Source organism: Pelodiscus sinensis, chromosome 3 (assembly GCF_052426305.1).
Source record: "Pelodiscus sinensis isolate ZL-2025 chromosome 3, ASM5242630v1, whole genome shotgun sequence".
Classification (NCBI taxonomy): Eukaryota; Metazoa; Chordata; order Testudines; family Trionychidae; genus Pelodiscus; species Pelodiscus sinensis.
The window spans coordinates 195,130,330-195,153,333 of NC_143054.1; the positions used below are offsets into that span (position 1 = coordinate 195,130,330).

Consider the following 23,004-nt stretch of genomic DNA (forward strand, 5'->3'; position numbering starts at 1 on the left):
TTTACATCTGTTTGTCTGATCTGGGTTATTTGAAAATATTCACAAAATTTAGACCAAAACAAGTCAAGCAAGGAGAAGGATTTTGGTCCAAGATGAATATTTTTATTTCAAACTCAGACAAATATATTTCTGAAGAACACAAACACAATTATTTTCACAAGCATATTAAAATATCTGCCTTACATGTAAGTTTATATACTAGAATTCATGCTAGTTGGATCTCAGTAGCATAATTGCAAATTAAAGACATTTCCAGCTGTGTAAATCACTACACTTCAGTGGACAGTAAATTGCATTTCCTGTTTTAGGGTAAACAATACTTCAGTGGCAGTGAATTACCAAGAAATATAAGTATTTTAAGTAAGTAACGCTACACTTAGCTTTGAAATGCACCATTGTACACAGTCTTCATCCCCTCCTGTTAACGTTGAACTTCTCAGCTATTTTCTGCAGTTCCAAATCCATAGCAGCCAGATTTTCCAGCTCTTTTTCCTATGAAGCATTTAAACCAAGATTATTTTAGGGCATGGAACAGATAGGTAAATGTTATTTTGTAGTACCAAAAATAGAGTGTAGGACATGTTACCAAAACACACCTCCATGTAATTTTAAATTCAGAGATATAAGAGCCAAAAAGCGCCACTGTGAATCATTTAGTCTGACCTTCTACGTGACACAGGCATAAAGCTCCCCTGAATCAATTCCTATTTGAACTAGGTAAAGCCCAAGTCAGCACTGTTTACTCAGGCATCTGAAGAACTGGGCTCTGCCCACGAAAGCTCATGATACCATCTACATGTTTTGTTAGTCTGGTAGCACTTCTATTTGTTGTTTTTTAAGTTTATCCTGTACAGACTAACTCGGCTACCCCTGAAGTTTCTAACTTCAATGATATGTTTGCTTGGATAAGGAGTAGTAATGAGTGACATTTTTCAACTGCCACTTTTTTCAGTGGAAAAATGCAGAGTTGGCAATACCAAAATGTCTTGCGAATTAGTGTTTGGTTTCACCAAACAATTAATTTCAAAACCATTTCTGATACAAACCCCCCCCAAAAAGTTCTAAAAATTGATTCCTTCTGTCATTTTCAAAATAAAACGTTTCGATTTTTCAGTTTGAAGAGATTGTTTCAAAAGTAACCTCTTATTTTTTAAAAAATTAAGAGTTGCCAAAAACCAAAATGAGCCTCACTGAAAATTTCAAAAAATATTGTTTTGATTTAGAGCTGACTTTCTTCACATTTCAAAATAGCCAATGGACAGCAACAAAAAAAATCTGATTACCTACCTTTAGTAAGGAGTTCTGAAAGTGGTCCTATATTGATGTAAGGGATGTATTTGATGTCCTAATGATTATTTTAAATTTCTATTACTTTTATGTAGCTGATGTTACTACTTTTTAAAATGCTGTGAGGCACTCAAATACTGTGGTGGAAGATTGTATTTCTCCCACAGTAAAGAAATAACTTGGGTAAATATTAACAATTAAGTAGTCTCATAACTTGCCAGTTTTCCCTTCCGTACATAAAGGTACCTTAATAGCTTGATCCCCTTGTATTCCCTTCTGTTTGCCGTCAGAAATACTATTTTATATTATAAATACTGATATAAAGTTATTCAGTTCACAGGCGCCGACGCTGAGGCTGCTCTGGGTTTGGATCATCCATCAAAAAAATAGTGCAGGGGAAAGCACAGTAAGGGCATGGTGTGCTTGGGGGCAGGGGGGGGTGGATTGGGAAGAAAACTTGAGGAGGCAGAGCAGGGATGGGTGGGGCCTTGGGAAAAGGGGTGGGGTTGGGGGGGGGTCCGGGTGGAGCACACACCCAGGAAGAAGAAAGTCATTGCCTGTGATTTAGATGTCTAAAGAGAATGGTGAGGGGTTTTTGTTAAAGGTGATCACTGACATGAACTTTTGTAGAATAGTGGAAGTCATTTTGCTTTTGGTCTCATAGCACTGCTTTCTCTTCGGTAATCTCCCAGATACAGTGTGCGGTGTGTGTCATAGAAGAGGTATATTTTGCAAAAGTGCGGCTGTCCTAGAAATCAGAATTTTTTTCCATGCCAACTGCCCTTTTTGCCATACAGTACCCTCTCCAGTTTATGTGAACATCATCAGAGTGCCACTGAATTCAGCCAAGCTATGCTGACTTACAACCACTGAGGATCTGGCCCTGAATGAAAATTCACTACACTTTTTGCGAGGTTTCCCTCGGAGATTCTACTGGAATGGTTCCTGATAGGTTGGATCTAAATTCTGAGCTTTTTATTAAGGAATATCAATGTTGCTCAGCTTTTCACTGAAACCCCATAAACACCTACCTCCTCTTCTGTCAGAGGCCTCTGGCTGAGACTTCCCTTGTCACTCCTGATCACTTGACGCTTTTTTAGGTCTTCCCCAGAATTGTACAGTTCTGGAAATTCAGCCGATTTCTTCTTGTAATTCAGAAGCTGGGCAAGTTGATCCATCCTGTCATACTGTCTTTTTATATCAAGTTTGCGGAGCTTTCCGAGAGTCCTCTTCTCACCAGGCCCATGATTCAAACTGTCCAGAAGCTGCTTTTTCTCCCACCAATCGTAGTCGTATTCTGGGAAGAAATTCTTCTCATTCAGGCTGGGTTTGCTTTCCTGTTCACTTTCCAGAATCTGTTCCCCCATATTGTCCTTTTTGTCATCATTTCTGCTTTTCCACTGTAAGTGGTGGTATAAGGGACTGTACCGCATTGCAGCCCTTTTTGCGTTGTCGGCAGGGAAGTGACTCCTATACTCTTCCCCATACCTCACTTTCTCCTTACTATCCTCATTGTCTTGTTTCTGATTCTCGCTGTAATGTCTCTTTTCTATTTCTTCATCCCCCTCGTAGCCAGGATAGTACCTTTTCTCCTCCCCATCCCACTCCTCAGTACTATAGGGCCTCATTGACTGCCCTTTGCTCTCTCCACTGTGCAGCTTGTGTGTCTCTTCATCTTCCCTGTCATGTAGGTGGTGTCTGCCTTCGCCATGATGTCTCTTCTCATCCCTGTTTCTGTGACCATGGTGCTTATCGAGGTCTTCATCACTCTCTTCACTATGGTGTTTCTTCTCCTCATAGTGATGTCTCCCCGCCTCACGTGGTTCATCATGGTACCTCTTTTTCTCATGTCTGTCTTCCTCGCTTTCCCCACCAATGTGGTACCTCTGGCCTTCCTCTCCACTGTTCTTGTTCTGATGGCGCTGCTCTCTGTACTCGCTCCCGTGACCAGTGTGCCTCTTCTCCTCCAACTCTTCAGAGCTGTGTTCCCCATACCTCCTCTTCTCTTCAAGGTGATGTTCTGGCTCTTTGTAATGGTGTTTCTGGTCATGGCTCTTTTTATCCCAGAATCGATTCTCATCATCATTGGGTTCCTCAAGTGGGTTCCTTTTCTCACTATCGTGATCTTGCCTTTCTTTGGAGGAGTCACCTACTCTGTGCTTTTTGTGATAATGTTTTGGTTTGTAGCGTCGTTTTTCCTCTTCTTCGTTCTCCTCAGATGCTTCATGCTCTCTGTACTGGTACGAACTGTGTTCCTTAGACTCATGGCGATACCTTTCACTGCTTTCCTCCTCTTCCTCCTGCACTTCCTGCTCCTCATCTTCATCACTTTCATGGTGTCTCTTTTCATTGCTGTTCATCTTTTCCTCAGAGTGCCTATGGCTCTCAGAGAGTTTATCATCCCCGGGAGAGAACTCCTCCATGCTTTTGGAGTGAGACCTTTTGTCTGGAAGTTCATACTCTGCCTCTGAGTCTTCAGCATGATTCCCCTTTTCTTTGATTCCTTCTTCACTGTGGTTATTTCTCTTATAGCTGTTCTCATCATCATCCTCTTCTTCCTCACCTCTTACGTTCATACGGTGCTTTTTTCCTCTGTTATGGATTCTAGTCTCATGAGAGTGACTATCCCCATTGTGTTTGTCCTCCTCACTTCTGCTCTCATCTTCCTCATGAAGGTGTTTCTCTTCCTCGCTTTCTTCCTTCCGACCTCGTTGTTCTTCCACACTCACTTGCTGATGGTTTTCATCCTCTGATGGTTCTTGCAAATGCCTCACTTCAAGCTGCTCCTCATTTTCATTTTTCTTTTCTGCTGTGTTATACCTGCTGCCTACAAAAACAAAAAACAAACATTTACAATGTTAACTCAACTCTTCATTAACACATTCTTCAGACAGAAGAAGTGGACTAGTTTTCAATGCTTGCTAAATTGGTCAGATTGACTTTGTGAAAAAATAAAATGCATTTTTAAGCTGGTCAAATCTCCTAAAATATAAGAAATTGCCAATGTTTCTTTTAATTTGCCAGTGTGTTTCAACCAGCTGTTCTATTAAGGACTTTTGGTTCACTTTACAGTCAGTGGAATGCTCAGCACCTTTCAAAGTCAGTCCTCAACTGTTCAAATTCATGCACCTTAAGTCCATCCAAAGTGAATGGGATACTCCAAGTAAATAGAAAAGTATTTCAAGGTTTTTGAATTCATAGTACCAAAGTGATACCAAGTTATGATCCTGTAGTTATTAGACCTAAATCACACACACACTATGATGTTTGCCAATACATTAAATAAGAGCCTGATTCTGATATTGGTTGTAATAGTATTGTTAAACCTCCTTACTCCAGGTGTTCCTAATCCGGGACCACCCCTGTATGGAGGAGGAAATGGCTCTGTGCGCTGCCGCTCCCCTTCCTTCCCAGCAGAGGGGAAGGCAATGCTCAGAGCCGTATCCTCTGAGGCTTTTTCCTGCCGCTCCCATGGTGGTGGGAGGGGGTACCTGGGAGTGGTGGGAAGCACATTGCTCCGTGTGCCCATGGGAACGGGGCAGCAAGTAAGCACCCTATTCCCTCATGTCCAGACCCCACAGCGCCCTCTCTTGCCCAGCAAAATCTTTAACCCAGCATGCCCTGTTTCCCAGGGTTGTTGGATCGAAGAGGTTCAAGTGTATCCTAGGCAGTGTAACTCCGCTGCTTTCAATGGAAATATTTTCAGCTTACACCAATGTGAATGAGCTCAGAATCAACATCAAAAGGCTGTGCAGACTAACATCTGTTTCACATGTCTTACCTTGAATAGACAGCATCTGTCTGCCTGCCTGAAAGAGGTCTGTAAATTTATAGCATCCCCCACCATCCCAAAAATCGTTCTGCTTCAGTGAAAAAGAGCTAACACATGTGCCCATAATAAGATACTATATGACAGGATGTCAAGAATGGAATGCTAGGTGTCCCACTTGCTATCAGTTTGGGTCTTAGATACAGTAGTAAGGATAAGCACACTCAGCTTAATGACCTACTAGGGGGCTGTGCCCTCTGCTTGCTGCACTCCCCTACCCATCCCCATCCGTTTCACTTTGCTGAGAGCCTGTTGATGCTGATGATGATGTCATTCTGTCACCCGACTGACACATTTTGTCATCTGTCAGGAAAAACTTTTTTATATAGAGAGAGAATACAGTAGCTCAAGACCAAGATTTTCAAAAAGGACTAATGATTTTTCAATGCCCTCCATTTTTTTATTTCTAACTTGAGACCCCTTAAACAGGTGTGACATTCACCCCTTTATGAAAATTAAGCAGCTCTAGGGGGCTTCAAATTGGGCAGCAAAAAAGAAACATTCAAAATCACTCTTGATTTTTTTTAAAATCTCCACCAAGTTTGGGCCAGGTGTATTTGAAAAGCATTGACAATCACCCTATTCTAATCATTGTGTTATGCTGTGAATTATCATTCTACTGTGAGTAATGTCAACTGTGGTCTTTATTATTATTATTGCTTTTCTTGCTAGGTAAGTGCCAGTCTTTATTTTTCTGTAATTAAACATCCGTTGAAAAAACGAAGTCAATACTGTAGTTTGCCACACTATTAAGTTGAGTCACAGTTCACTATGACTATTAATAAACTATGCAGGTCAGTACCTGTCTCTGGGTGCTAAATTCCAGGACACTGAGGAGAATTGCTACTAGTGTAAGACCTGAGAGGCTAATTTTCAGTTCTTTGGAGCATTACTCCAGTACTCTGGAACGGCACTGGCAGATTCTAAGGTGTTGGGTATGACCCACTGAATAGACTGGTACCTGTCTACTTGAAACCCTGCTTCTCTCCAATGTAATGCTGATTCAATTGTCATCAGCCAAAGCACTCAAGTTGGAGCATTGTTGGTTTAAAAAGGAGGCAGCTACTGGCAAACCCCCTCCATTTTGAAATGCATTCTCTATTTTGTCCAAGTCTGTTCATTTTCAGGATTTGTGTAAAAACTCAGCTATTTTCTTGATTTTCAAGAGAAGTTAAAGACAGGACATCAGGTATTTGTTTCCTTGTCTTTTGTCTGGCCAGCTAATTGGTTTAGCCTGCGATTCTTAACCCATTGTTAGCCACCAGGTCAAGGCTGGCCTAGATTAGTCAAATATATTGAAGGGAATGTTAGTTTTAATGCTGAAATCTAGGGGAAGAGGGTTATGCCCTATAATATTCATGTTTGTAATGCTGGGTAGAATGCATTCTGTTTGAACATTATTTTGTTAGACATCAACAAGAGAATTAATCCTCCACCCTTTACTCTTCTGAGTATTCTTTGCTTGCATATGTAGTCCCACTTACTTGAGTGAGATTGCTCACACAAAAAAAAGATTACTTAATTTTAAACATGACTCATCAATAAGAATGCGACTTTTACAGATTGTGAAAAAGTTATTCTCATGTTTCCGTTGCAAAATTACATGTTTTCATATTTGCATTTGGGAACAACAGAAACAAATGATTGCTTTTCATAACACTTTTGAAAAATGTGGTTTGGATTCAGAGCTCAGAAAAAAATTAATTTTAAGAATTACTGTTAACCTTGAAGACATTTTTCTTGTACATGAAATTAAAATGCCAATGCATCTGCTCTATAAAATGAGAACACATCATAAAAATAATCATTGTTTATAAAATTGTCACATTCTACCAAATTCTCTTCATCAGCAATGACACTTATTCAATGAGTAACTCAAATTCATTTAGTATTGCACTTACTCTTCTTAAGGATATCTTTGCACAGAGGGTTTATTGGTGGAGCATTTGGTTTAGACAGAGCAGTAGAGAGAACTTCCACTATACATCGTGTTACCTAGAAGAAGCAGTAGTTGGAGAAAAGCACATTTCAAATGTAAAACTTTTAAAAACTCTACACATGTCCAATCATGCATTATCAGAGAGATGTTTTGGCATATCAACTTTGGACTGTGACTCAAAGAGATCTGGGTTAATTTCTACCAAAGACTTCCTGCATAACATTGGGCAGGTAATTTCATATCTCTCCACCTCATTTCCACATAAAAAATATGGGGATGTTAATGGTTCATTTCTTCCACCTTTTATCTGCTTAGATAAGATTTTTGAGAGTGGACCTTTTATTATGTGTCTGTGTAGTGCCTAGCAAAATCATCTGATCGCTGCTTCTGTGTATAATTAGTATACAAATAATAATGTCAGCAACCTTTAGAATTTGTACTGGTAAAATGATTTTTAAAAGAGAAGGTGCATGTCTGGTGATTTGAGCAGAGGTCTGGTTTCAATACTCAGCTCCATTACTGACTTTGTGTGACCTTGGACAAATCACTTGGGTTAATTAATATGTAAATCACATTGAGCTCATAACTGGCCCATTAAATCAAACTGAGCTCAGCTTTCCTGTTCTGGTCTACCTGCTCCCCCTTGAACCAATGAAGAGGACAAGGCAGTAAGTGGGGGCTATGAAAAGTCTATCAGGAAGAGTCAAAGCAGACAGACCCAGGAAGGGCAGGAGAGGAGAGCTGCCAGAGAGAAGGTGGTTCCCAGGCTAAAGCTGAAGAATAGAAAGAGGGATTTGCTCCCTGGCAGCCGCCAGCCACAGAAACATGACTGGAGGGCTGATGCCAGGAGAACTAGCAGAAGGAGAGGCTTGATGGCTCTGAGATGTAGCTAAAGGCCAGAGAGAGCAGAAGAAACGGGTAGCACTGGAGAGGTTTCCTCACTGGTGTCTCCTGGCTGGAGAGCTAGACTCTGAGGACTCTGAGAGGGTTGGGAGAGTGCGAATGCTACGCTGCCGTAGATACTCCCAGCAGGCTGTGAGGCTCCCCCTCGGCAAAAGTGGGGTTGCCCTTTGGCAGGAAGGGCTGGGGGTCACTGTCTTGGCAGAGGGGCAAAAGGACAGACAGAATCTAAGTGTGGCACAGGGTGCTGGAATGTGCTATGTGTTATGCCAGTAACCCAGAGCATATGGGAGCTATAGAGGCTACTTTCACTGGGGTGATATGAATTGTGCTTTGGGAGTTTTCAACTGTTTTATTAATAAACTGTGGGTGGACTAGAAGACGAACTTCCACAGAATTACTGGGGACTTAAAAAGGAAAGTGAGGGGGCACTTGCAGAGCTGCCCTGGGGCTATCAGGGAACGCCTGGGAAGAGTCTACTCATTTGTAGAGTTCCTCACAGCAAACACTCCACAGAAGTGTGAAGTTCTGTCACAACAGGTAATGTTAAACAGAAACCTTTAGAAAAATAACTTGAAAAATCCAGAATGCTGAAATATTTCTTTCCTGGCTGTCACACTGTAGAGTATGCACAAGGGTGTGGTGTGATATAAAGACTTTATTGGCTGAGTTTGGGATGAGCACATGGCTCAGGAGTGCCAATAAAGCAGATCACACCATTGTATATTCTGTATATGCCACACCTTTTACAGCCAACTATTTAAAAAATGCTATATAGAGTCTCTAAGTATTTTTCTCGTGGTCTATGTTATAATGCCTGACTCTTAGGTGGTCTATAGTAGACCTGGAAGCTCGGCTTAAGGTATGCAACTCCAGCTACGTAAATAACATAGCTGGAGTCAACATACCTTACACCAAGCATGACATTGTTTCCGCATGGGAGGTCAACAGGAGCAAATAGTCCCGTCAACTTCCCTTACTCCTCACAAATCGAGGAGTACGGGGCCTGACCAGGGTGCCCTCATCATTCGATATAGTGGGTCTTTACTAGACTTGTTAAATCGAATGCTAGCAGATCAGTCTCCAGTGTGATAAGTATAGATGTGGCCTTCATAGCAGAAGTTCAACTGTGCAGTCCTCCAAAGGAAAGAAAAATTAACCACTAAAATGTAAAAAAAAAATTAAAATAAAAAGCCCTGTCGAAAATAACTTCTTTCTTAAATTACAATGTAATGTAATTTTAAGGGCTTTCTAGAGCTAAGAACAAAACATACAGAGCTTCAGGGTTCTTTTAATAGTTTAAAGCTCCAGATCGGTCTCATAATGCACAATCACCAATCTCATTGGATTACAACACAAATATTACTCTCCTGGCCCTTAGGGCAATGTAATTGCAGGGAGGAGGTTGTGAGGATACAAGAAAACATTTTTGTGACAAATTTCCTCCTTTTGAATTGGGTGGGGAACCTTTTTGGGGTCGGGGGCTACTGACCCACAGCCAAAAAAGCAAAAGCAAAAACAAAAAAAACACCAGCAAACACCTCAGTGACGTGGTCCCTGGGGGAAAAAAATACTCCCGACATTTCCTTCACACACAAGAGCATAGTGGGTCCTAAGCTAGTAGATTCTGTGTGCTCCAGCCCCGCAGTAGGGCAGCATGGGGGCCCGAGTGCCAGTGGAGGTTTTCCAATACTGGATCCAGCTCCTGGGCCTGAGGTTCTTCACTCCTGTTTTAAATGCTTGAAGCTGCTCTGTAGTCTGGACTGTCAGAAGGTAGCCAATGGGAACTGAGTAGAGGCTATGATGTGGCTGATGAGAGCACCAGATACATTTTGGCTATGTCTACACTGGCATGATCTTGCGCAAAAATTCTTTAGTGCAAGAGTTCTTGCGTTAAAGTAGTTGTGCAAGAGAGCGTCTACACTGGCATGTGCTTTTGCACAAGAGCATCCATGCTAGTGTAGACGCTCTCTTGCACAAGAAAGCTCTGATGGCCATTTTAACCATAGGGCTTTCTTGCATAAGAAATTCATGTTGCCTGTCTACACTGGCCTCTTGCGCAAGAACAGTTGCGCAAAAGGTCTTATTACTGAGCGGGTGCATCATAGTTCTTGCGCAAGAAGCCCTGATTTCATACAGTAGAACGTCAGTTTACTTGCGCAAGAACACACGGCCAGTGTAGACACACGGCCAGCAAGTTTTTGCGCAAGAGCGGCTGCTTTGGTGCAAGATTGCGCCAGTGTAGACACAGCCTTTATGTATCATATGAGCTGAGATCACCCTCGTATCTTTCATGAAAAAAGCCCGAGGATTTCCTCATCAAATCAGTAACCAGTCTTCCTTATTTCACGCTTACAGCAATGTGACACTTATTCAGGTTTGTGACTTCACTTTTTGTAAACCAACCATGTTTGGTTTTATTCAAATGAATATTTCAGATTTTTATTTTTTAGGCAAACGTAAGATAAAAATGTTCGAAAGTGCCCAAGTCCCATTTTCAAAAGTACCTGATGCCCAGATTTTCAAAGGTACTTAAACATTGCTGAGCACAATATTGGCACACTTAACTGATTGAGGAGCTTCAAACTCCTTTTCAGAATGGATTTAGGCACTTAGAAGTCTAAATCCCATTAACTGTCAAGAGGATTTTGACTCTTTATCTGAAGGGATTTCAACACTTTTGTTAGGCTTTTCTGTTAGTTAGGTATGGCAAACAAAATGTTGTGAGGGATTTCAGCACTTGGGAGCCAAAAACCTATTGACTATGGGATTTAGACTCCTACCTGCCTAAATCCATTTTGAAAAGGAGATTTAGGCTCTGCAACGCTAAGTGCAGGAAGCACTTAAAAATCTTTGTAACTCTCTGGCTGTGTCTAGACTGGCAAGTTTTTCTGGAAAATCAGCTGCTTTTCCGGAAAAACTTGCCAGCTGTCTACACCGGCCGCTTGAATTTCCGGAAAAGCACTGACGATCTCATGTAAGATTGTCAGTGCTTTTCCGGAAATACTATGCTGCTCCCGTTCGGGCAAAAGTCTTTTTCTGAAAGACTTTTGCACAAAAGGGCCAGTGTAGACAGCACAGTATTGTTTTCCGCAAAAAAGCCCCGATCGCGAAAATGGCGATCGGAGCTTTTTTGCGGAAAACCGCGTCTAGATTGGCAGGATGCTTTTCCGCAAAAGCACTTTTTGCGGAAAAGCATCCTGCCAATCTAGATGCGCTTTTCCGAAAATGCTTTTAATGGAAAAGTTTTCTGTTAAAAGCATTTTTGGAAAATCATGCCAGTGTAGACATAGCCTCTGGGTTTAAAGATCTTGTTGGAATCTGATGGGATTTAGATACCTATGTCACCTAAGTGGTTTTGAAAATGTTACTCCATGTGTTAAAAAGTGATGGAAAATATTCTGATGAAAACTTGCTAAAGAAAACATTTTATGAGATATGGCTACTCACCATTTCTTCAACATGGTCCTTTTCCATTGGCATGGAACTGACACCTGCAATGGGAAAGTTTACAGTATCACGGATTCACCCAATACAAAAGCCAACATTAATCTCACTGACAACAGTCCTTGGGCAAGTTGATCTTAAATGGGCTGTTTCCTTGATGCGGGGCTTGCGGAGGCAGCCCAGAGTTATTTTATATTGTACCTTATTCAAGAGACAAAACCTGAAGTAACTGCTGGCTTGAGTTGTAGGCTCACGTTAGAGACCAGGAAACTGGAATCTATACTTTTGGATTCTATTCCCTGGTCCTGAGTGATTATGTGACTCTGGATAAGTGACTTAGTTTCTGAGAGATGCCCATTTGTAACAATGTAGAATAGGTTTCTCCCCGGGGCATGGTGTGTCTTTTAACGTTTGATGCTCGGGTCTACATTCAGGTAGTTCAGTAACACATTTCAATCCCACACTCTATTTCTGTGGCTGCCATTGATGTTTCTAACATAAGAAGGAAACACAGAAAATCCATTGTCATTCTGAACTTGTGAGGGTCAAGTAAAGAGGTGTATTGTGAGTTAGCTCATGTAGATGTGACCCTTTTAAAGACACGTATTCATTCTTGATGACTCCAGCTTCTCGGTAAGGTTCTAATGGGGAGAGGCTCAGAGCTCTGACTACGAACATAAGCCCAATCCTGAGAATGGACAACAGCCATAATCCTTCCTCCAACTGGGCCTCCAGAAGCCCAGTGCAGTCTGAACAATGTGAGGCATTTGTTGGGTGCAAAAGCATGGTCAAGGTGGGCTGACCCAGGAATGCTACATCTTAGCAGCTTCCTATGCAGTGATCTCCTGGAGGGAAAGTAAAACCCAAGGGAGGGAGTTGTAGAATTTCTTTTACTGCCTCTCCCAGTGTAACAAGTGATGCTAGCACCAGGGAGAAATAATTAACACCTTGCTGTGCAACATTAGTGACTCTGTCCCAAAGTCTTCACCTTTGGAAAGGAGCTGTTGGGCATGAATAGATCATTTTTATTCTGTTTATTTCATACATTAGTACTACAGTAGGCTCTTTTGCTGCTTATCAAGCATGCTACTGTCCAGGAGTAAGCCTTGTAGAATCCCATGAATGGGGCTCACTATGGGGTTTTTCAAAAATGGAATTAGATAAGGTGGCCAACCAGACATAACTATGCAGAGGCAAGGGGCATGGGAGAGAAGGCTTTCTCTGCACTCCTGCCTCACCATACTGTGCATAATTATGCTACTTAAACATCACTTTTGGCCTGAGCTGCCGTCTTTCTGAGAGTACAGATGATAGTTAACTCAGCTGTTGCTCTTTTTATGATCATGTGATTGGTGGGATTTAGAAGATAGGCATAATAAAGCAGACTAGAGGGAAGATTGGGGCAGTCTGCCCCCTCCCACAAAGAGCCAGCAAAATCCTGTGAGGCTGACCTCCTCCCCTCAGTAGTAGCGAGAAGTTTCTGGTATTGCATTGTCAACTGGGTATATGGTTTTGTTGCAGCAGGAGCCCGATTTGTGCATGACTATGTCTGTGTAGCTCCAGTGGCCTTCCCTCCACACCCAACAGCGTGGACAGAGCAGGTGATGTGCTCTCATTGGCTGGTTTTCCTGTATGGCTGCAGAGCTGCAGTCCTAAGGTATGTCTACACAGTAGCACATAGCTCAAAATAAACTATGCAATTTGAGCTACACAAATTGCGTAGCTCACTGCCTCACAAATTGCGTAGCTTATTTCACGATAGTCTATTTCGAAATGTGGTGCTGTCTAAACAGAGCTAATTTTGAAATAAAGTGTTATTCCGATGAGTCCCTTAATCCTTGTGCAACAAAGTTTAGGGATGTTGGAGTAACAAGCCCATTATTTTGAATGTACTTCAAAATAATGGGTTTGCTGTTAAGACACGTAGAACGCTATTTTGTCACTCTGTAGATGGATCCCTAGAGGGAACCCAAAGGTAAGTTAATGCAGCCTCAAACTGTAATATGTCCCTATCTGAGCATTTCTTGCAGCACTCCAGTGTGTATGCAGGTGAAGGTGTTGTTTAAACATAATCACTTCCTACACCATTAATGTTTTAGGACTGACTGAGGCAGGTTGGTTATTTAAGTCACAGGAAGAAAAAGCACACCAACTAGCCACAGTACTGATCTGCATCCTTGGTCTTGCACTCAGTGACTTGTTGCAAAGACTTATCTCTGAGAGAGACAACAGAGAGCAGAATGACACCATACAATGTCTGGCAGGGTGTGTCGCAGTTTTCAAATTCCAGTTAGAACATATCCATTGAGAAGATGTGATTTGCCCCCTCTCCACACAGAAAAAGCAGTAGAGGCTCCTGTGCTTGGCATGCCGCTGGAGAGAGATCCCCTGGATCCCAGTGTGGAGAGAACTGTGTAGTAGATGCAGTGTTTCTCTCTTATCCATGTGTAAGCTGAGGCGATGACCCGATTCATTGCCTGTTCTCATCTTTGTCAGCTGATTCCATCAGAAAACACAGGAGCACTTAAAATGTTTGCTGCACCAACGTGAATAAACTGTTGCCTGTAGCTGTTTTGTGCCCTTTCTAATGACCCCAGCTTCAGAGCACTCCATCGGTCTGACACCAGTTTAATTTGGTAGGGCACACAATATAAAATCTTCAAAAAATGAGTAATATTAGTTCAAACCAAGAGATTTGGTTCGAACTAACGTGTCCCGGCGCGCACTTCCTGGTTTGAATCATCTGTGATTTGAACTAGCACGCCGGCGAGATTGTGCTAATGAAGCGCGGGATATTTAAATCCCCGCTTCATTGACCATTTTGAATGCCTGTATTTGCATCCCAAGTTTGAACAAGGGTGCAAGTGTAGACATACCCCAAGACTCAGGCTCTTCATGGATAGATAAATATTCCTCAAGCAGCATTTGTCTGATGATGAAAGATGACAGTCCAAGGCTAATAAGAGGTGTGAGGCCCTCATAATGTCAGGAGAAACAGAGAATATTGGACAAGTGTCAATTTAGCTTTCTGTGGAGGAATAAAAATGAGTATCAAATTCACGAGAGCTTTAAAAAAAACACACAAGGCAGATTCTCGGCTGTGATGAAGATCCAGTCAAAGCAACAGAGGGGAAGCCATTAAGCAGCCAGTCTGCTTGGTTCTTTCCCTGCTGTAGATTGCTCTAACCTGTGCCAGCTGGCAAGAGTCCCAAACGACTGACTGGCAGCTGGGGATAGCTAGAGTATGGCATATTCTGGCTATGTAGTCAGCCTGCACTGGGTTGCAATAGTGCTTTTTATACTGGTTCTGTAGCTGTTCAGGAAATGTAGATGTTTTTGCACTACCTTAGCAGCACAAAGGATTTGAGCAGGGCAGTTATGAATTTGCCCCATGTGTTTTCACACACTAAAGCTACATGGACACTGCACAGTTATTTCGGAATAGCATGTCTACACTGCAGGGAAGCCTAATGTAGACATGCTATGTCGATTTAGAGCCCCAGGCGAAATAACTTAGAATGGCCTTGGTGAGGGGCTATTTCGAAATAGCAGACGTGGAATAGCTATTTTGGAATAGGTGTTATTCTTCGTAGAATGAGGTTTACAGAAGTTGGAATAATTGATGTGCAGATGCTCGCATAGTTATTTCAGAATAATGGCTGTTATTCCAAAATAACTTTGCTGTGTGGACACACCTTATAGTGCTCCAGATTGATAAAGTGAAAATAAAACCAGAAAGTGTACGGAAAAGCAAACCCTCTATTTTAACACTATTTAACTTATTGTTTTAATATCTATGTGGCAGAAATCATAGGCACGTTTCCTGTATCACATATGTTTAGGCCATGAAAACCAGATGTTCTGATTTTTCAAAAGTGGTGGATGATCACAAATGCCAATAAAATCATGAGAACTGCAGGTACTCACCATGTTTGAAAAATGAAATCATAAATAAGTATTAGTTTTACAAGCATCAATTTCTGATTGTTTTAGTGAAGCCATGTAGATTCTGTGATCACTCGTTTCAAATTTTCATCAGTGCCGATAACTCATGATAGTACAATCCCTGACTGAAATGGAAATGTCAACAAAAATTCTTTTTAACAAAGATCATCAGGAGGGGGTTGCCAATCCTATAATTTACTCACTCCTGTGAGTTTTGAAAGCTATACAGTTTAAAAAAATTGCATACACATAGAGTTGGCAGTGATGTCACATCCAAATAAAAATATATAATCAAGTCCAGTGAAGCAATGGAACAACTCTGGTGGACTTCACTGGGCTTTTGGATAATTTTTTATCTCAAATGTAAGCATTTATCTCTTCCTTTCTCATTTCTGCTTTATTATAGCAACAAGAGACTTGAAATAATTTCACAAAATGAACTATGATAGCTTTTCCATTTGATGCCTTTTAGTATATCTAAACCTGAAATAATATCCCAAAAATACATTATCCTTTACATTTCCCTAATGATATGCAGTGTATGTATAAGAAAATATTTATTTTGGTTTTAGTTATAGAGCTCATGTAAATTGCTTGAGTTAAGTTTAATATAAAACCTCATAAAATCAGAACAACATGGAAAAAATCTCTATTATCTAAAAGTACTAGCTTTGTTGCTTTAAAATCAACTCCCTATTATATTTTGCCACTTGCTTCTAATTAACTTGTTTTGCATATAGCTTGACCAAAAGCCTTTGGAGAAATTAATGTAGTTGTCATACTAGAGATAAAATCAACAGATAGCTGATTAGCTTTTGAGAAGTATAAAGAAAAGGTGTATTTAAAAAATTATCCTTAGCATTAATTATACAGGTAACAGAGTAGGAAGATTACCAAGCACTATGGTGAAAAGGTCCTTATCCTGAGTGGTACCTTACTCTGTGATGAGTCCCCTTGAAATCAATGGGAATATTGGAGGTGTTGGGCACTACACAATGACAGTAAAGGTAGCAGAATCAGATCCCAAATGAACAGAAGCAGAATACAGAATAAGAATACGGTTGAAAGAAAAGACAAAATTGAAAGAAAGACCAAATTGGCAAATCCATTCAAGACATTTTCTTTCTGCATTCTTTTAACATGATTAAAGCTCTTCTAAAATAGAGCATACAAATATAATTAATTGGTCAATTTAACAAGCATTCCATCTATGTAATTATATTGTTTATTCATCTATGAAGAGTATATTGATTTTTAATGCTCTCCCTTTGCATTTCTAGAAACACCTTGTATTTAGCTAATACTCCTTGCATAGAAATCTTTGTCTGCGAAGCACCTCTCTATCCTCTCATACTATTCATTCTAAGCATCTTGTTAAATGTCCAGGGCTCTTCACGTCCAGCTTTTGCAGAGGACTATGCAAAATGACAGAGCATTTGACACAAATAATTCACTCTACCAGAATTCAGGTCTGTTTAATGGTTGCAGCAAATACATCCATTCATTCATTTCAAGTGATCCATTAGTTTCAATAAAGAGGCCACGGACCACCATCCATGCTTAGAGTAAATAATTAAAGTGGTGTGAATAGCAATGATGACAACATCTCAACAGATGGCATAACCCTACAGGACAAAACACTGGCTCTCCCAATCTAGGTAAAATTTCCCTCTAATGCCAAAAGGTGTTTTTTGGGGTGAGTTGGTTGGACATTTTTTAGTGATTTATTCTTTAAGAACATCAACTACAAACACCATTTTAAAAATCTGTTTTAAGTCCCATACCATTTTAAACTGAATCCTCGTAGATTTTTTTCCCCTAATGCTTTCTTTTCCCATTCAACCTATTCATCAGATGGGAATGGGGGAGGAGAGCGCGATGCCAGCCACGTATTAGCGGGGTTGTTTTATTTCCCCCCGAATCCAGCACGGGGAGCAGGTCTGCTCTGTCTTTGTAATGGCTTTCAGCTGGCCCCGGTTCTGTCCCAGCGCAGTTCCAAGCCGCCAGGGCTGTTTCTGCTCGGAGCCACAAAGGCTCCGCGGTGCCCGGTTGTCGGGGCAAGTGCCGCCGGAGGAGCGAAGCCCCCGGGCAGCCTGTCTGCGCGCAGAGCCGCGCAGCGAGAGGCGGACACGGATCATAGCGGCGGGCCGGGCGCTCTCCAGGGTGCTGAGGACTCACCTGCCAGCGCGGCGGCTCCCAGCAGGCCGAGCAGCGCCAGGGGCGGCATGGCGGGGCGGGGCGGGCGCGGGGCGGCTCTGGCTGCACCGGCGGCTCCGCGCTACTTAAGGCGGGAGCGGGGGGGGGGGGAGGGGCGCCGGGATGGGATGTGGGGGGGGGGGGCGAGACTCGGCGCGATCCCGCCAGCGCCTGCGTCACGGAGCCCCCGGCGGGAGGGCGGCGCCCGAGGCAGAGGCCCCTCCCCCCGGTCCCACACTCGGACCCGCTTCCCCTCGTCTCCCCCCCGCCCGCATGGACCCGCTTCCCTCCCCCTCACACCGCTTCCCCTCCCCCCCATGGACCCGCTTTCCTCCCCCTCCCCCCGGTCCCACACTCGGACCCGCTTCCCCTCGCCTCCCCCCCGCCCGCATGGACCCGCTTCCCTCCCCCTCACACCGCTTCCCCTCGCCTCCCCCCCCCCCCCATGGACCCGCTTTCCTCCCCCTCACTCCGTCACACTCGGACCTGCTTCCCCTCCTCCCCCCCTCACGGAACCGCTTCCCTTCCCTCCCTCCCCATGGGCCCGCTTTCCTCCCCCTCACACTGCCACACTCGGATCCGCTTCCCTTCCCCCCCCCCATGGACCCGCTTCCCTCCCCCTCACACCACCACACTCGGACCCACTTCCCCTCCCCCCTCCACACGGAACCGCTTCACTCCCCCTCACACCGTTCCCCCTCCCCCTCCCCCATGGACCCGCTTCCCTCCCCTTCACACCGCCACACTCGGACCCGCTTCTCCTCTACTCCCCCCGCCACGTGGACCCGCTTCCCTCCCCTCACCCCGCCCCACACATGGACCCGCTTCTCCTCCTCCCTCCACGGACCTGCTTCCCCTCCCCTCGCCCCACACACGGACTCGCTTCCCCTCCCCCCTGCACGGACCTGATTCCCCTCCCCTCGCCCCACACACGGACTCGCTTCCCCTCCCCCTCCATACGGACCCGCTTTCCCTCCCCCCTCCACACACCGACCCGCTTTCCCCCCCCCCCACGGACCTACTTCCCCTCCCCCACCTCCAACAGACCCGCTTAGCCACCCCCAACTCACACAAACCTGTGTCCTCATCCCATCCCCCACCACTCACAGATTCACTTTCTCGCCCCCACAGACCTGGTTCCCCCACCACCTGCCAGGCCCACCATACACCACATCCTTCCCATCACCTGCAGACCAGCTCCCCCTCTCCACATTTCTCCCCTCCCATCACTACCCCATTCCCACCCCAGCACACAGACCCCATCTCCTGCCACACTCCCTAATCCCTCACCTCACTACCTCTCCCCCATTCCAACACATAGAAGCTCCCTTCTCTCCCTGCCTCCTGCTCAAATACAGAGACTATCCTGCCCCACAGCCTCTTCCAAGCCCCCATTCCCTCCCCTTTACTCACCCCACTCCCAGGTTCCGGGAGACAGAACCTCCTTCCCTGTCTCACCCCACTTACTCCCTTCCCCAAACTGGGGAGCCAGCGCCCCCTCCCCTTCATTCTATCCCCTCTTCACTCCAGGCTGCAAGAAGCAAAGCCCATTTTCCTTTTTTCTTGCCCTATCTCCCCCTCCTCTCTGCCAACCTATCCCCTGCCTCCTATGTCCCACCAAGGGAGCAGGAGGTAGAATCTCCTTCCCTTCCCTCCCCTTATCTCCATCTTCTTCTTGTCTCCCCTTTCCCACAATCAGGGTAAACAATATATGAATTTCCAAGCATACATGTGGGGAGGGATCATTGGAATAGTTTTCAGAGGAAGTCACAAGGAGAGAGAGAGAGCTGTGACCTCTTAGTCTTTGGAAAAATCCATGCCTTTGGCATAAATCATAAACCCCTTTGATAGTGCAGCATGACTCAGAGCCCTGCTCCTTTGTGCAGCAATCCAGTTTTGACACCTTTCCACATCATGCTATTTATTTTGTCTGGTGAGTGAATGGCAGATATAGTTCCTCATGACATGATACTAAACAAATCTCTTCTAATCTCTCCCCACACCAGCCTCTTATTTACCCTTTTGTTTTATGAGTTAAGCCATGGTGTCCAACACGCTAGCCACTAGCCACATGTGGCTATTTGGCTGGTTGAGTGTGGCTAGTTGGCTTGAATAATGTGGTTGTTTGGCCATTTGAGTGTGGCTAGTACTTTATAGCAGTAGCCACACCACAGATCTAAGGAGACAAAGCAAACCCACATGGAAGAGATTTTAAATAATTTCTTAAATAGACCCCATCTTGTCTGATTATTTCTCCATGAAATGTAAAGTATAAAAATCTCATAAAAAACACTGTGCAGAGAGATTTCTGAATACAACTGCAGACAGAGCTGAGCAAAAATATTGCTGGCCAAGATTTGGGGTTGTTGTTGTTGTTTGTTTTCCCCCTTCTATTAAAGCATAGAGCTGTGGTTCTCAACTGGTAGTCCATGGACCACTGGTGGTCCATGGTGACTTTTTTGGTGGTCCACAGGAACATTGTCCAAAGTCACACAGTGTGAGCAGGTGCCGCCGTTAGGCTGTTTTATGCCGTGTTCACAAGCATGTGGCGCATCATCCATAGCGTCACCTAGGACGCAACCGCATTGTGTTGCCAGTAACTTCTGTCTGAGGCTCTGAGCATCAGTGTAGCTGCCACTGTTGTGCTGAATGGTTGCTGTGTAGTTCGTCCTGTGCTACATGTGCTGGAGGTGGTCCATGCAATTTTTTTGATTCGCCTGGTGGTCCATGGACTGAAATGAGTTGAGAACCACTGGCTTAGAGGGATGTCTCCCTTGTTTTGTATTAGGCATTTGTTCATGTTAGCGGGAGCCTATGTTTGAGTGCCAATATTCCTGAAGATGAGTGAATTTATTCTCCCCAAATACCAGCTACTCTATACTGCCTTCTTAATTATTTCTACTACATAAGTGCCTAGATTGAGAATGGGGTCCCATTGTAATAGGCCCTGTAGAAACCTTCAAATTGTTACTGATGATACTAGGTTGGTATATTTTCAACGAGCATAAAGGAGGACACAGGAACAAAAAATATTGTATGCAATTTAACAGTGAATAGCCATCTGTGTATAAAGAAAACGGAGAATGTAGGCCCTATTTTTATCTTGTGTTGCAAGGTAGCCTTAACTAGAGTCAAAGCAGAGGGCTTCCAAAATCTCTTTTGTAATTTGTGCAAAGTGATTTCCCTTGGAATCTGAATCCAAGCTAACACAATTACTTAGCTGTTATTTAGAAGCAAACCGATGGTCATTTTAATATGGCAATCCAGTCTGTGCCTTTGGGCAGTGTTCTCTCTGTCTTGCACTTACTGTCTCAGTGAAGCAACAGTGCTCTTCTCAATCAGCCCCAACACCCTTGTTGCCCAATATCACCCAATGACAGTGGGAAATCTATGGAAAGAATCTCATTGATTCCAGTGGCCTTTGCCTCAGGCCCTGATGACGCTATGTGATCAAAACTTGTGAATGACCATTTTCAACAGTTAATTAGAAAAAGATATAAATAAAATATTTGCCGTTGTTGTTAAAAACTGCTCTTTGCCCTCTCCATTTATTTAGGTGGCACTCCTTGGTTGTCCCTGTGTCATTACTAAATCACTGTGTTTGCACTACACTATGCAAGGACATGTCACATGCTAATATAAGATATTTTCTTTAAAAAATTGACAGGCCATTTTAATATGTCTTCATCCCAGAGCACAAAATCCACCTGCACCACTTTTGACCCTGGATAGAGGATTGTAAGTGGAGAAGCCACACAGATTGTTTCATGAAGCAGAAGGTGGCCTTGGGGTTGGGACAAGACCATGATACCTAGGTTTATGTAGGTCCAGCGAGTTAATCCCTCTGTTTTAGAGGCTGTTATTCCAGTCCATATGCTGCAGTAGCACTCAGAGGAAGCTGTGCTACAGCCCTGTATTCAGTCTTTGCTGTTGATTTATTTATATTTTATTTTTACTTACAGGATTTTGAATCACTCTCCTCTCCTCAGAATCTGAGCACTCCACAGACATTAAAGGATCCCGCTGAATAGCACCCCTAGGAGGTAGAGAAGTTTTGTATCTTCAATTTACAAATGGGGGAACTAAAGCCCAGAAAGGTCAAATGTTGTTCTCAGTTACATCAATATATGTCAAGAATAACATCAATGTATGTGAAGAACAGTAGCGCCTCTGGGGCCAGCCCCAGGCCCCGTGGCCAAGATAGTGGCGCCTCCAGGGCTGGCCCCAGACTGTATGTAGCAGCAGCTCTGGGGCCGGCATCAGGCTGCAGTAGGGGTGCTTCTGGGACCAGCCCCAGGCCATGGTGCCTCCAGCTTCTGGGGCAGCCTGGGGACGCATGGCTGTGGTGTTTCTGGGGATGGTGCCAAGCTGTGTAACTATGGCAGTGGCGCCTCTGGGACTGGCCCCGGGTCACAGCGCCTCCGGAGCAGCCTGTGGCCGTGGTACCTCCAGGGCTGGACCTAGGCCGCATGATCTCGGCAGCAACACCTCCAGCTTCTGAGATGGCCTGTGGCCATGGTGCCTCGGGGCCAGCCCCGGACCACGTGGCTGCAGCAGCAGTATCTCCAACCTTCAGGACTGCCTGGCTGCAGCAACGGGGCCGGGACAGTGTCGCTGCAGCCATTGCTGCAAGGGGGCATGAAACCAGCTAAGGTTTCCCCTCATGTGCAGACCCCCCCATCCTAATCCTATCACTTCCCTCCCCCCCAAGACCCGGCACCCCCAGCTTGCTCTGACACCCTCCCTTGTTCTTGCACCCTCTCTCCTGGCCACACATTGCGCCCTTCCTTGTTCCTGCTCCCTCTAGTTGGCCAGACACCCTACTCCTAGCCTGCTTCTGCACTCCAGCTCTCTCCCAGATCCTGCACCTCATCCTTATCCTACTTGCTGGCAGCCCTGTCCTGTGCACTGTACCCTTCATTTTTGTCCCTACCCCAAAGCCTAAGGAGGTCCATAAAAGCTACTAACTCCAGAACCCCAGAAAATTACCTCTGGTCTATGGGAAGCCCTGAATCTTAGTCCCCCCTTTCCCTTCCCCTCACTTGGTGAGGCTGGGGCACCAGAGGAGTGAGGTGTCTCAGTTGGGGCCGCATCAGTCAGCATTGTTGGGTTTTGGAGGAGTTTTTTTGCTTCTCACTTGTGTAGTCCCCAACTGATTTTTTGGGGGTCAGTGACCCCCCAACCCAAAAAAGGTTCCCCACCCAGGGATACACTAGTATATGAAAGTTAAAATGCTTAATCTGTTTCATAATTTAAATTAAACTGTTCTTACTAGCTGCAGCTGGTTCAGAAAATAAGGTCACCAGACCGAGCAGGGTAGTTCTCAACCCTGCCCCTTCTGTCTGAGGCCCCGACCCCTTCCAAGTCGGCCTGCGGCCACCTCTGAAATTTGTGAATTGGCCCCCCTTCCAAAATTATTGCCCACCCCTGGACCTGCAAGGGCAGGGGACTGGACTTGATG

The 23,004-nt window shown here is 44.3% G+C and overlaps 1 protein-coding gene across 1 annotated transcript; it reads right to left on the minus strand.

Annotated features, from left to right (window-relative positions):
* Positions 1 to 80: 80 nt before the first annotated feature.
* On the minus strand, positions 81 to 17,634 carry CHGB (chromogranin B). Its single transcript, XM_075925718.2, has 5 exons — positions 17,526 to 17,634; positions 11,406 to 11,449; positions 7,018 to 7,111; positions 2,319 to 4,114; positions 81 to 492 (listed from the first exon to the last, which is right to left on the minus strand). The coding sequence occupies exons 1-5, from the start codon at positions 17,572 to 17,574 to the stop codon at positions 409 to 411; spliced, it is 2,067 nt and encodes a 688-aa protein (XP_075781833.2). The 5' UTR covers positions 17,575 to 17,634; the 3' UTR covers positions 81 to 408.
* Between the last annotated feature and the right edge of the window lie 5,370 nt (positions 17,635 to 23,004).

Excerpts from the sequence above, each read along its gene's own strand:
- CHGB (XM_075925718.2), bottom strand. The coding sequence starts at position 17,574 with ATGCCGCCCCTGGCGCTGCTCGGCCTGCTGGGAGCCGCCGCGCTGGCA. Across the intron at positions 7,112-11,405 it reads AGGACCATGTTGAAGAAATG|GTAACACGATGTATAGTGGA; the intron begins GTGAGTAGCCAT and ends TGCTTCTTCTAG. Across the intron at positions 493-2,318 it reads GGCCTCTGACAGAAGAGGAG|GAAAAAGAGCTGGAAAATCT; the intron begins GTAGGTGTTTAT and ends AATGCTTCATAG.